This window comes from Pteropus vampyrus, unplaced genomic scaffold (assembly GCF_000151845.1).
Source record: "Pteropus vampyrus isolate Shadow unplaced genomic scaffold, Pvam_2.0 Scaffold329, whole genome shotgun sequence".
In the NCBI taxonomy this organism is placed as follows: domain Eukaryota; kingdom Metazoa; phylum Chordata; class Mammalia; order Chiroptera; family Pteropodidae; genus Pteropus; species Pteropus vampyrus.
This window is the reverse complement of record NW_011889110.1, coordinates 388,049-402,476: the sequence shown is the minus strand read 5'-3', so window position 1 is coordinate 402,476 and position 14,428 is coordinate 388,049. Positions and strand designations below refer to the sequence as shown.

Here is a 14,428-nt window from a genome sequence, read left to right as displayed (position 1 = left end):
GGTGAGCCCGCTGGCCCCTGGGGAGAAGCGCACGCTCCCCCCACAGGGCTGGCAAGGCCCACTGTCCAGCGCCGCTCCCCGACACTGAGAACACCCCACACTGTATCTCACATCCTGGCGGCCCCCCATATCTGCTGGGGGCGCCCAACGCAGGGAGAGCTGAGTTCCGGAAACAGAGAAGCTCAGGTTTCGAGGGACAGAGGGGGGACCTACAGGAGAAAAGGGGCCATCAGTAAGAGCCTAAGCTGCCGGCCCTCGCCTCCTCCCGCCACCCCAATTCTTGAAGTCCTCTGAAGGTCTCGCCGGGAGATTTCATTCCTACTGAGGAAAAGTAGCTTAACCAAGGCCCTGCATTCTTCCGGGGGAGGGTGGGGGCGGCACAAGGGGGAGCAGGAGGGACTTTAAGTGCCGGACACCCCGGCAGTCAGTCCCCAACATATGATAAGCTCTGGGAAATTTCGACCCTAACACGGGCTCGGCAAAGGTTCCGCATCCCCCCGCAGATGGCCAGGCCACGCCCCGGACTCACGTGTGCACGCTGCCCGGGCGCCCTCCCCAGGGGCTCGGTAATGGCCACTCTCACAGGTACAGATGGTGGCCCCCTCAGATTCGGCTGTGCTGTGTTGGGGGCACTTGAGACAATGGGGTGGGTTCATGTCCGCCCAGTAGGAGCCACTAGGGCAGGCTGGAGAGAGAACGCAGTGGAAACATGGTTGTCCGGTGTCTTTACAGGTAGAATCAGAACGCTTCTCCCCCACCATCCCTTGTACTGGAAACACCCCCACGTGTGTCCCCCTGGGACACTCAGACATTCAGTTTAATAACCTTTGAGATGGAGCCTTGGCTTCCTTTTCTCCCTTCGCACCCCAACACTGTCCCCCTCCTGGGAGTGGTCCCCGCAGGTTGTCATCACCTCCTCAAGTCTCCTTACCCACGCACTCCTTGCCACCTTCCTCATAGCCGGGATCGCAGTGGCACCGCCCCACTGGCACCAACCACTCGCCGTCAGGGCTGCAGTGCATGCGGGGTGCACCCAAGGGCCCAGGGCTGGCCTGGGCGTGGGGCAAGCAGGCGCCGGCCACTTCCACCAAGCCGCCGGGCCCGGGGAGAGTGTCGGGGAATCGGGCCAGGCCATGCACAGCCTCGGGGCAGCGCTGGTAGAACACGCGCACGGACACCAGGGCCACACAGGCCCCTGGGTTGTGGAAGGCGAGGTAGAGGCCGCGGCGGGTCAGGCGGCCCAAGGAGCAGCGCTCCACGTTCATCTTCACCGTGCCAGACGCGAGGTCTCGACTGGTGAAGCTCTGGTCCGCAGCCACCGTGGTCACCTGGGAAGCAGGCCGGGGGAGGGGGGATGTGACCACTTAACAGAAACGACCTCTGGCTTCCTACTTCACCGTTTACACAACTGTAACCCTAGGGCTGATTTGTAACCCTAGGGCTGATCCGGGTGAGCCACTCAGCTAAGCATTTTATGGGCATTGTGCTGTGAACCCGAGCCATGATCCTGCGAGGTGGGATGGACGCGGTGCCCAGCTAACAGATGCGGACACCGAGGCTGCTGCTGCGAAGGGGTTGCCCGCCTCGGTGCAATGGGCTGATCAGTTATACAGTGCGTCATAATTAATTTATTACTAATAACAAACTTTACAGCATCTTCTCTTTGGGGAAAAAAATGTGAGCACAGCCTATAATCACAGGCTCCTAACTCTTCTTCATTCCAGTATGTTTTCTTGAGCAGGAAAGGAAGAGATGGCGTTAGAGACCCTGCAGAGGACTATCTTCCTATACAGCTCTAGCGATACTCATGGGGATGTGTCACGCAAGGACGTCACGGGAAAAGTTGAAACGCCTCTTCCCTGCCTCCACCACGGCACGCCGTTATCTCAATGGACGCCTGCAAAAGCCTCTGGAGCAGACAGGACTGGCCCCATTCTCGAAGCTCGGCGAGGCTAAGGGACGTGCTCAGAGTCGGGACACAGCAGAGCAGGCACTCGGACCCAGCTCTTCTGAGTTCTAGTTCTGCCGTCTTTTTGTTATTCGACGTGTTAGACTCTCTTCCTATTTCTGCCATCTTTGCTTTTTCTTAGCTGAGTGGGGACATGGACATAAGTGAGGCAGGGATCAGCGTCAGGACCGAAATGGCACTGGAGGGCAGAAGTACCTTCTGGAACATGGGCCTTCGGAGCTGGACGCCCACGTCCTGGTCGCTCTCCATGTACAGAAGGTTGAAGGTCTCCTTACAGCCGAGAGGCCCGGCCCCTCTGGGAAAACTCTTACAGTCCCTCACGGTGAACTGCAGCTCCACGTGGACCCGCGAGGCCTCCTCCCCCCGGTAGATCCAGTTGGAGCGGAGCCAGTGGTCAGTGTCTCCTCCTTCTTGCACTGGGCAGTCTTGGTACATGTAGAGGGGTGTCCCATTCAGGATCTGCTGCACCCCACTCCACTGCAAAAAGAAAGTCGGAGTCAGGCTCCAAGTCATCACCTGCTCCCCAAACCTTCATTTTCTAGAGCTGATGGCGAGAAAGTTGGCGTTAGAGCCCCCCGGGGTCACATTCCTCGTCCCGTCCTGTCCTCTCCCCACCCCTCGGCCCAGGATAGTAGGTTAAGCATGATGGTCAGGGATCTGTTTGGATAGAGGATGGGCAGGATGACATCCCTTTCACATCTGTAGCCAGCCCTGGTCCCTTCAATTAACCCACTCCGAAAGCAAGAGTATGAGCACCAACTTGTACCTATTTCATCAGCAGAGCTGTTAAGTAACCGGGGGGCAGACTTTTGTAGCAAAAGTTCGTTAACAAAACCTTTCTGCCTATTTGTTCAGAGAAAAGGGGACTATGCTTAATATTGAGGCCCCTAAGCTTTTGGAGGGCAAGAAGCAGCAGAGAACTTTTCTGAATAAGGGAATATCAACCTCCCCAACATGCCTCCCAGAGTTGGCTGGACTCCGAGACACCATCCAGCACACCCCGCGCCCCCCCCCCCCCCCCCCCCGCTGAATTTCTTTTACATTTAAAGAATTTTCAAACTTAGTTAATAACTGCGAGTACAAATATAGTGCTTACCACGGGCCGGTCACAGTCGCTAAACACTTCCCATGAGGAACCTGAGTCACAGCAAGGTTAAATGGCTTGTCTAAGGTATTCAGCTATTACGAGACAGAGCTGGAAAAGCACCCAGGCCTAGGTTCCAGAGTGTATGCTCTGGATCATTATGCTTCTATGTGCTTATTATGAAAAACCAAAGAGCAAAAACTTACATGGTATTAAAAAGTGAAAGTTCTCCCATCCATCCACCCAGAGAGAGCCACTCTTAACGATTTAGAGTAAAACTTTCCAGATCATTCTCAGTGCCCCTAAAGAAACTTTTTAATGTTTTTCTGTGTGTTTAATATACACTTAAAAAAAAAATATGAGAGTTATTCTATAAGTTACCTTTTGTTTTTAACAAGACGTCTTTGAAAGATGTCCACACGAGTGTATACAGATAGATCTACCTAATTCTTTTCAGCAATCCATAAAATAGTAGTCCATTGTATGCATGTACCATAATTTATTTAAACATTCATCTATTATTGGGCATTTAGATAGCTTCTAGTTGTTTTTTTTATTTTTTAAGTAACCATGTAGATTTCTAAAGATTCCTGCAGAATAGCTGTATCAAAGGGTAAACATATTATACATTTTATAAGATATTGCCAAATTGTCCTGCAAAAAGCCTTATCAGTTCACATATCCAACACTGCCTGAGGGCTAATTTTCTCAAAAGCTCATCAACACTGAGTTTTGGGGTCAGCCCTAGGGTCATATTAATGATTTTCTTACTTTTGGCCAATCTTAGACAAAATGCACCTTCTTGCCATTTTAACTGCCATTTCTTTGAGAGGAGGTTCTATGTTTCTATTTCGCTCACCGGCTATTTGAATTTTTATGCAATTTTCTGTTTGTAACTTTGATATCCTATCGTTATCTTTTGATTGTTCATTTGGATGAGTTATTTTTATATTTTGGACATTAATCACTTACTCGAAATGTGGTTTCAAATATTTTCTCCCTTTCATGCTACTTAATTTTACTATTCATGTCTCTGATGTTGACACCTATTTAAAAATTTTATATAATCACATGTATAGTCTTTCCCTTTATGATTTTTGGGTTGTGTGTTTTGTTTGGGAAGCTGTCCCATCCCAAACTTATAAAGACCTTCTATATTTTCTCCTAATATTTTTGTAGATTTGGTTTTTAGGTTTCGATTTTAATATCCCTAGAATTTACTTTTTTGTATATGATGTGGAGATGTAACTTTACCTTCTTTTTCTTATTTTTAAAATTATAGACATCCAATTGTCAATTTGACTAGCCTATACTTTCCACATTGATTATATTCCAATGTTATCACATACTAAAATCTCATAGTTGTGGGTTTGTTTTTTGAACTTTCTATTCTGTTCCGTTGAATTGGTATTCTTATGCAATGCCACACGTTTCAATTATAGTTGATGTGTAGTATGGTCTGGCGTCTGGGAGGACAGGTTTCCCATTTTTTTCTTTTTCTTTCTTTCTTTTTTTTTTTTTTTTATATATAGTATCAAATATTCTTAAGTATTTTCTCTACCAGACAAACTTAAAAAAGAGGCTCCCAAATCTATAAAATGTTCCATGGCTATTTTGGTTGCAACCCCCCTTTATAGAGAAGAGACTGTGAGCCCTTAGAAAGTTCACGTTTAGTGGGCTATACTGCTGGGCGTTCATGGCTGCTCCCAGCTCTGGGAAAAGGCAAGAAAAAGCACCATTAACTATGAATTGGGGGCGGGGTGGGGCAGGGGCCTATTTCTGCATTACGTTAGGGAGTTCACAGACTGGGCAAGGGGTGTGGAGGCACTGAAGCTGGGATGAAAGAAGGCATGGAGAGCCTGTTCTCAGGAGGAAGCTGTGATGGGGAAGCCCAGTGGAAGGCATGCGGCGGAGGGCAGGTGGGTGGGTAGTGGGTGGTGGGTGGTGAATATGCAGCTCATTAGCTAGACGACCTCGGCTGCGGCGGGAGCCAGAAGCAGATGTTCCCAGCTGTAGCTCGCCTCTCCCAGTTCCAGTGATGACCGATGGGGAGAACCAGCTGCCGAGGATCAGCAACCAGGATCATTGCACTTATCACTTAGGCGCCGCTGGCTGCTCTGTGGGTACATGCTGGGGAGCCTGGCCCTGTGTGTGTGTGTGTGTGTGTGTGTGTGCGCGCGTGTTTTGAAAAGATGAGGGAGAGAGAGGCAAAGGTAGACAGTGGGAGTGTGTGACAGCTGCTGTCTTCTTGCCCCGTCTAGTGCTGTTTAGTCTGAGCTGCAAAAGGTGCCTGGCTTCTACTCCAGCCCAGTTGGGGAAGCGCTATTTGGGCCGAGGTGCAGGGGCACAGGGAAGGCCTGTGGGAGCCAGCAGACGGACCTGCAGCCCTCACTGTGGAGTGATTAGCTGGTTTATGAGATGAGGCGCCTATTAGGGCTGGCCTAATCCAGGATTTTTTCCAAGCAGCCCCTCCTGTAGGATACATTATGGTTTAGTCTATTAATTCTAATTACAGGCTACTCTGTGGGAGAGCCGAGAGTGGAGCCAGGACCCTAGGACCCAGAGGGAAAGCCAGTCACTCCAACCTCAGAAATAGAGGCCCCATCCCTACTGGAGCAGGAAAGGGAAAGGGGGACACTCAGAGGACCAGAGGGAGGAAAGGCCTGAGGCCGGACTCCCGGAGGCTGAGGCCACTGGGCCAGCCCGCCCTGGTTCCTGGCCAGCTCCGCCAAGCGGCAGAAAGGTGCTCCCTGTGACTCACAAGATCCTACCTCTCTGTGCTCACTGGGTTTTAGGGATATCCAAGGAGAGAAGGGACTCGGAGTAGACTCGGGCAGCTGGGATGCACTGGGGAGGATGGGGAGGTGCCGTGTGCTCAGGGACCACTAACCCGGCAGCTTTTAATTGTGGGGGAGTCACAGACACTTTGAAGAATTTCATGAAAACTCTGGCTCTCCTCTCCAGGAAAAAAAAAAAAGCCCACATACACATACACAACTGTGAACACACTTTTCTGGGGTTCCCTGATCCCCTGGAACCTATCTGTGCAGCCATTCGAGAAGGATGAACTTCAGACTGAGAACACTTTCCGGTTTTCGCCTCAGCCCAACCATCTCCAGGATGGTCTGTGCTCTCCCAGATAATGTGGGCTCATCTCCCCCTGGTCCTCAGCCCTGCCTCCCTGGGGCAGGGAGGGGAGGTACCAGGCATTGAAGCATTCCCCAGGGGATGAAGCCTGACCCCACCATGTCCCATTCAGGAGGCTCTGACTCACCTCCCCTCCCCCTCCCAGAGGAGACACTTCCAGTTTTTCCTGCTCTTTTCTCCGTTCCTCCACCCACCTCTCCGCCCCATTTCCCACTAGCCTTCAGCCTTGAGCCACCCTAGGTGCTGTCCCCCCCCCCGCCCCCCCCTCCACTTACCCCATCCTCCGGATCCAGCAGCCAGCCCAGCTCTCCCTGTGCGGTGCTTGTGTCCATCAGAGTGACTGAAGGTGCGAAGGAAAAGGGGCCTGTCACCTCCGGGGGGAGGAGGTCCCACACGTGCAACCCACATTCCTCATTCTGGGCCCCCAGCCCCTCAGGCTTCGACATCCTGTTCCTAACAGCTGTGATTTCCTGAGGCTTAGGGGGAGGAAAATGGCCCAGGAAGGAGGAGCTGGCCCCAGGGATTAATCTGTCTCCCTCTGGAGTGTGAAGGAGAGATGGCAGAGTGGCACCAGGGTTGGAGAGCCAGCTCTTTGACCAAAGTCAACGCAGGGAGCGTTAGGAAGGGCCGCCACACAGAAGACTTGCACCCTCTCACTCAGCAAGGGCCCGTCAGCTGCACCATGGAAGGGTGCACGGGCGAGCAAGTTGCTCAGCCTCTGGGGGTCATGAGCGGGTAGGGTGTGGACAGGGGACCTTGGTGGGGGTTCCTAGATGGGGAGGTCCCCATCCACAGGCAAAGGGCCTGCACTGCCTGCGATTGGGGATATAGAGTGGGGGCCGGAGAGGGTGGGCAAGCCTTCACATGTAAGGCTTGACCTTTACATCAAGGAACCGCTGCACAGAGTCCTAATCCTTCCCCCAGCAGTAGGTCCCTCTGTCGCCAGCAGAGGTTGGCTTAAGGCGACACCCCACCTCCGACTTCGGAGGGCTAGATCTCTGGGTTGGGCACCTGAAGCTAGGGCTGCCTGGGCAAGAGGGGCCCCATGGTTGCTGGGGTGCGGATTTGGACGCTGCACCCTCGCACCCCACCCCCAGGCGCAAACTGCTGCCCAGCAGGGGCGGGAGTGACTGGCCTGGGAAAGCAGCTGTTTGGGGTCAAAGACCAAAGATTGGCCTGGCCAGTCCCAGGGCCTGGCGGCCGAACAAAGCCAGAGCGCTGGATACCGGCGTGAGGAGAGGCCTGCTCAGGAATGCCGGCTCCCGGAGAGGTGTGCCAGCCGGGCCAGGGGAGGGGGTGGGTCGGGGGCGGGAGTCTGTACCTTCTTTGGCGCGCGCCCCCGGGGGCAGCGGGGCGCAGAGCAGCAGCAGCAGCCCGAGCCCCAGGGGCCAGCGCCGCTTCATGGCGCCGGGCCGGGACCTGGGACCGCGGCCCTGACGGCTGGGCCAGGTCTCGGGGACTGGGCTAGCCGGGATGGCCCGGCGGGGGTGGGGGGCGGGGCCGGCGCCGGGGGCGGAGTCCCGGCCTCACCTGGATCACCTTCTTAAAGGGACAGTAGGGCAGGAAGGAAACTTGTTAGACAGGTAATAAACTTCAAAAACCGGAGGCGTCTCGACTGAAATGAGACCGCGGGCGCCGCCTAGTGGGTGGGGTTAGGAATTGACTAACCCGGTCCTCGTTCTAACCCTACCAACCTAGTCCCGATCAGCTTTTAGCCTAATTCTACCCGGGCCTGGAACTATACACCCTTGTATTCCTCCCTCTCCCTTACTCCCTTGCTGTAGCAGACGCCGGGGGAGGCAGGCGCTTATGCTCTCGTAGGGGAGGCTTAGATGACCATAATGCAAGGAGGGTTACAACCCTCCTAGAAGGACCTAGAAGGTTGGAAGAGCGAGCAAACCCCGGCAGGTGGGGCACTTCGGGTGAGTCTTCAGGAAGTAGGCGTTTTGAGTTGGATTTTCAGTGGCAGAGATTGAGAAAGACATGAGCAAGGGCCTGAAGGCTGGGAGCCTCAGGGTGCGTTCTGGGAGTGGTGAATGGACCAGTCTGACTGCTGGGACACAGGATTTGTCTTGGGATCCAGGCAGAAAGGCAGGTGTGGGCCAGAGCTGGGAAGGTCTTGGTAAACACCTTAAGGAGTTTGAACCTACCATGCACTTTACAGAGCAGACGGGAGGGACAAGAGGAGCTGAGGGCAAGTGGTAGAGCAGCAAGGGAGCCAGCTGGCTTTCGCTCCGTCAGGCGGTGTCAACCCGTGGCTTTCTCATTGTCTTGGAGACTGCCCTACATTATGTTTAATAGCTGCTTATTCAGTTTCTACTTCCCATGCATGAAACCTGAAAAGCATCAAAGAAGAGTAAGACAGTCCTTGCCCGAAACAGACTATAAATCTGAGGAGTGTTGGGGGCTAGGGCATAAAGCAGCACACAGGTGACTAAAATGACAGGCGGGAGTGGACCCCAGTGAAGGTGCAGAACAGGGGGGACAGTGGCTTAAAGGAGAGTGATGCATTCACTGAGGACGGGCAGCGGATGCCGCTCACAGGGCCCCTCCTTCCCACACCCCTCCCTGGCTCCATCCCATTTGGGTGAATCATTCATAGTTTTTCTATTATTTAAGTTGTTGCATGTTTTGGTCATTGTGGAGGAAGGGAGGTGGTGCATTCTAGGTGCTTATTTTATTTTCGGAAAGTAATACTTCTCGTGTGTGTGTGTGTGTGTGTGTGTGTGTGTGTGTGTGTAATGTCCCGACCCAGACTATCCTCACTGGCATAAATAAATAAGTGTAATTCGTGTACACTGGTTGGAAAATTCACGTCGAACAGAAAAGAAACAGAACAGGAAGTGGAATCGTCCCTCCTCCCACTCTCTAATCCCTGTCCCCAAAATTTACCCTCATCAGTGTTCCTTGTGATTCTCCCAGAACTTTACCCCCTCCGTACACACCATCGTGTGTCTCCCACTACTCTGCATACATACAAGCTATTAGAATATAGAGCTAGTGGGGTCGCGGGATCCAGCCCTGTGCACCAGGGGCCCCTCCTTCTGATGCAAGGACTTTGAGGAGGAGGTGGAGGCCCCTGCGGGCTCACTGGGGTCAGAGCTTTGTGATTTCAGCAGGGAGGAATGGGCGAAGGGTGCACGGCCAACAGAAGGGGGGAAATGGAGCAAGCTCTGGACAATTGCTGCTAGGAAATCAGCCAGACTGTGGTGAGGTAATGCGTGTGCACGGTGCTGTCGTTTGTTAAAGTTACAAGACCCTGGAGACTCAAGGGGGTGGGGTAGGGGGGTGTTCCCCCAAGGAGAGGTGGAGTCCGAGTGAGTCTTCGCTTTTGTTGAAGATTGCTTCTCTGTCCTGGGTCTGGAAGCCTTGCAGAGGGGGGAATGAGAGCACACCTTCTAGCCTCCATCAAGCATGATTCCAGTTGACAATTCCTCATTCCGTTTGCTGTGGGAGGAGGCACGCCTTCCATCCGGCCTCTGTCCTTAACCAGCAGTGCAGCTTTTGTCGAGTTATTTACACTCTCTGGACCTGAGTTTCCTTAAACCGGGGTGATCTCTGAGGCCATTTCCAGTAAAGATGGTGGGGTCCGGAGTCGGTAGACTTAGCCCAGCTCTTTCAGCCGGCATATGCCGCCTCTCTGTTTCCTTAGCTATGAAGTGGCAGTCACCATGCCCCCCTCATAGGGTGGGCGTGATGATGGAAAGGGGTGGGGGAGGAACGTGCTTCGCTCTCTGTAAGGTACTGAACAAATATCGATGCGCTGAGAGAATGATGGAGGCTGCGGGAGGCCGACGTTTTGCCTCCCGCAAATGCGCCTTTTGGGATATTGATTTTGAGCTGGTTATTGCCTGCCTGAAGGAGTTCAACCAGGCAAACCTGCTTACTGGAAGGGAGCATAACCTTAGCACCAGAACATAAACGAAATGTGGCAGACAGGGAGAAATCTAGCAAGCCTGCTTGTCGAACTTCCCTCCATGTCCCATTGCTCCTGGGTGGGCCTGCGAGAATCTGTTTAGCCACAGGGTTACTCTTTCCCTGTCTACCTGTGAATTGCCTGCTTTCCTTTTAAAAATCTCAGACTCCTGCCCTTCTCCTTTGTCCAAAATGGCAGGTAAACCTCCACTGTCCGATGCATCTTCAGGTATCATATTCTTATGGCATCCCCGCATGTGCATCCATAATAAATTTTAGACATTTTCTCCTGTTAATCCTCTTCATGTTAATTTGATTATTTGCCTGGCTAGAGGAACTTAGAAGGTGGGAAGAAAGTTACTTTTTGTGCCCCCACAATGGTGTGACTTACCGAGGTTCTCCTCACTGAGGCCACTTGGGTGGAACAACCTCTACGACTGAAACACCCATTTTTTTCCTTTTAAAAGCAACTATTATTACAAGATAATTTGCATAAAATAAGTTGCACCCATTCCAAGCGTACAGTTCAATGGGTTCTGACGAATGCACATGCCCTGGTACCCTCCGCCTTGGTCAAGTTACGGGACACTTTCATTACTCAGAAAATGCTCCTGTCCCTTTGCAGTCGATTACAACGCTGGCCTCACGCTTGCTGTCAGGGTAGATAAGTTTTGCCTGATCCAAAATTCCACGTAGTCTCCTGAGTCCAGCTTTTCCCCTTCAGCTTGACACCCCCTCCCTCCCCTGCCGCCCACTCGTGTTGCGGACATTAGCAGTTTGCTCCTTCTGCTTGCCGACCAGTATTCCCTGAGCGGGGGCCCTAAGACATCCTTTGACCATACAAGTCAAGACCAGAAGGTCTTCCTCTGCTCCGCTCTCCCAGGGGCCATGGGCCTCTTAGCTGACGGAGTACTCCGGAGGGACACCTGTCTTCTCTCTTAGGTGGAGAACACGCAGGTCATCTGGCTCTGCTCTTATCGTGCAGTCGGGAAGGAAAGCCTGCACGTCCCTACAGCCTGGCCCCGGCTTGTTCCCGCAGCCCCAACCTTAACGCAACCCTGTTTATGTTGTCTCCCTCAACCCCAGCTCTGACCCCACCTGGCTTCTTGCTGACCTGGGATAGGATGGAGTCCAACCAGCCTGGGTCAAGGTCGTGTATGTCCATCCATAAGACTCTGGTTAAAATTCTGCTTAACCAGGCGGGTAACCCAGTAAGCTGCTGGCAACGCGGTGAGAGTGTCAGTGCAAATTAGTTTATCAGACTAGTGTCACGTGCCCTAGCAAGGGCCCGTGTGGATGGGACCACGACGGCTTTGTCTGGGCCACATCGGGCTGGCCTGCACTTGTAGGCAGCAGGTGCAGGAGACGGTGTGGGCAGCGCAGAGGGAAGAAACAGCACTGTGCACGGCGTTGGGGTAGACTTTGCACGTCTTTGATCATCAGGCTGGTTCGGTCCCCCCCTTTCCTTCTGTCTGTGCTCTCTCCTATCTGGTCTCTGATCCTGCTCTCAGGCCAGGCAGCAGAGGCGGGATAATCACAGCCACCGTTTATTACGGCACCTACGCAGGCTGCTGGCCCTTCACATGCAGTGTTTTATTTCCTTCTCACAGCAACCCTTGGAGGAAGGTATCATCAGCCCCATTTTATAGATGACAAGACCCGAGGCACGGAGAGCTGAAGGTACTTGTTCAAAGTCACCCCGTTGCAGAGCCAGGATTTGAACCCAGTTCTGTCTGACTCGGGGGCCTGTTACCCCCACTCAGAGGCAATGAACATGGGGAACGCCAAACTTTTGTTTTATGCCCCACCTCCACCCATCATCCGAGGGTAACCAGTATCCTGTCTTAAAACACCATGGATTAGTTTTGCCCATTTTCAAACTTTATAAAAGGTAATCATAAGTGTATTATTTGGTGTCTGAGTTCTTTCATTTAGTCATGTTTGGGAGATTTATTCACGTGGTTTGTGCTGATTCAATCTCATTGCTGTGTGCTATTCCATTGTATAAAGAACACCTTATTTTTAAAGACCTCTTGACTGGTGGTTAAACATTCTACACTTGAATTGCTCTACTGGGCAACTCCCGTGGTTTATCCGGCTAATCTGGGTGTCTCTGAAAGAGGCTTAATCTTCCCAGAAGGCACTTCGTTTTTAAAAAAGACTTTTTGTTAGCCCCATGGCTCCTTAACTGCTTAAATACATGCAGAGGAGGTCTGTGAGCAATGTCGCTGGTCCCAGTGATCCCCCTCCAACTGTCCCCTTGCATGCCCCTTTATTCTTCTAAGTCACTTTGCCAAGAAGATAACACCTGATCGTGTTTAGGTAGCTGCAACCCTTATTACCAGAAATAGGACAGTTTTGAGATCAAGGCAGTTTGAAGTTTTCTCTGAGATATCAGGAGCGAAGGTACCTATTAGAAAGTTTAATGTGTCTCTTAATAGCCGTGTGATCTTGGGCAAATCATCTAGCTTTTTTGAGCCTCGGCCTCCTCATCTGCACCATGGGGGAGATGGCGACAAACATAGGACCTCACAGCCGATGAGGTGAGTGTCAGTGTGGTAAGGCATGCAAGCAAAAGCTCCTGGTACCGCCATACGGTTAAAGATGCATCTTTTCATTTTCATGTCCTCCTGTTCAGGGTTATTTGCAAGATGGGTCTGAAGACTCAAGGGAAAGAAATATCTACTGAAGGAGGAGACCGAGTAGCTTCAGCCCCTGAATTCAAAGGGGTGTTTGGCTGAAGCTTGGATCTCAAGAAGAGGCAGAAGAAGCATCAAGAAACAGCTAGGAGAAATCACTCGATCCACTTGGATGATGCGACATTATGGGCGTAAATGCCACTCAGATGCTTTCGAGACGTACGGTGGTTCTCCCTGCATGTGTTTCTTTTTTCCTCTTCTTCTTTTTTCGTTTTTCTTTTCTTTTTAAAAAAATTCCGCCTCTATCTTCGCAACATTAAAATCTTCCAAAGCATTCTGTTTGTTTTAGGGGCGAGGGGGTGGTAGAGAAGCTGTGAGCCTGCACTGCATTCTAGCCTGGGCCAAGGAGAAGAGGAGACTGGGGTTGAGGAAGGGACAGTGAGTGGCAGCCACGCAGGAGGAGACGCGTTGTTCCTGGAGCTGATGGGAGAGGCAAGGGGATGTAATGGGAGTTCGCTTGGGGTCATGCATTACATCCAAGTGTGTATTTCAGTACGACCTTCACCTCAACACCGTCTGTGCGCCTATTCTTAACTGAGCACACGCCAAGGTAAAAATAAAACCAATTCACAGTCCTATACTATTTCGTTTGATTTCTGGAGTGGCGACTGGAAAATGCGGAGGGGGTCGGGCACACGAAGCGGCCGTGACTCAGAACCCCTCATGCTAACATTCGTGGGTGTCTCAGGAGCAACCATTGCGTTCCTCCCTTGACTTGTCTGTGTGGCTGTCGGAGGAGGCACTGTGGCTAACTGCAGAGATTAAAATGCTGCACAAGTCCTGGGCAGATAGGAGGGAGGCAGGGGAAGGAAGGGAACAAACGTGGCTCAGGGAGCTGGGGCACGTCAGAAATTTAATAAGAGCAAGCTGAGACAAGTGCGAAGCGCCAGAACCTTCTGCGAGAGGAGCATTAACTTGGTCCTTGTTAGAGAACGTTTGCTGGTTAGCCGGCGGGGAGAGAAAAAGTGGTAAACTAGCCGTGTTAGAAAGTCAATTTTAGTGTGGCTAGTATGGGAGAAGACAGGGCTGAAACTGGCAGCTTTGTCTTCCAGATTAGGCTCACACCATTTATTTGGAAAACTTACGTTTTTATTGCTGGTCTAGGCTGGGAGTTCTGGGGAACTAACCACCGAGGGCTGAATGTAGATTTGGCATAACCCACACTCACAGTTTTAAGTTACTGGTCTGGAGGTAACATCACACTGTTGTCTTATAAAAGACGTATTTGGTGAATATGAGCCCTATTAATTGAACATGAATTCGATTCCTTTTAAGTTTTGCTTTGAAGGAGTTTTTTTATGAAGAGATTGTAAATAGGGCAATCTGTAATTTCTTCTAACAAGTTCTAGTTAGAAAGTTATTGTTTTCAATGTAAACATACAGAAACATACACATTTGAACATTCATATCCCAGCCACTTCTTTTAAGAAATTAATGTGTATTTCTCCAAATACAGACCTGAGTCTGGAAGGGACCCAGGCCTTGGGTCATAAAGTCTCGGTGCCACCTGGTGAGGAAAGCAGGTGACTGCATGTATAACTTCAAATTTCAGGTATGCTATTAAACAGGTATGATTACTGTTTATAAAATCTCAGAATAGCATGGGACTATCAA

General features: G+C 51.5%; 1 protein-coding gene and 1 long non-coding RNA gene across 3 annotated transcripts in view; one reads left to right on the top strand and one right to left on the bottom strand.

The window, feature by feature from the left end:
• Positions 1-7,666, bottom strand: part of EPHA1 (EPH receptor A1) — a gene marked incomplete at its 3' end in the record, with an annotated part of 14,631 nt that extends 6,965 nt beyond the window's left edge. The window contains exons 1-6 of the mRNA XM_023522059.1: positions 7,522-7,666; positions 6,476-6,540; positions 2,165-2,446; positions 932-1,328; positions 530-685; positions 63-209 (exon numbers count right to left, since the gene is read on the bottom strand). Of these exons, the coding sequence (XP_023377827.1) occupies positions 63-209; positions 530-685; positions 932-1,328; positions 2,165-2,446; positions 6,476-6,540; positions 7,522-7,603 (1,129 nt within the window). The remainder of the gene's footprint in view (positions 1-62; positions 210-529; positions 686-931; positions 1,329-2,164; positions 2,447-6,475; positions 6,541-7,521) is intronic.
• Positions 7,667-8,793: 1,127 nt separating this feature from the next.
• LOC111730704 lies at positions 8,794-13,394 on the top strand. Of its 2 annotated transcripts, none has more exons than XR_002776790.1 (4): positions 8,794-9,414; positions 11,726-12,006; positions 12,557-12,658; positions 12,754-13,394. It is a non-coding gene; the product is annotated as an uncharacterized LOC111730704 (long non-coding RNA). The 2 variants fall into 2 exon arrangements; XR_002776791.1 differs by having other exon boundaries at positions 8,798-9,414; positions 11,726-11,795.
• Positions 13,395-14,428: the final 1,034 nt, after the last annotated feature.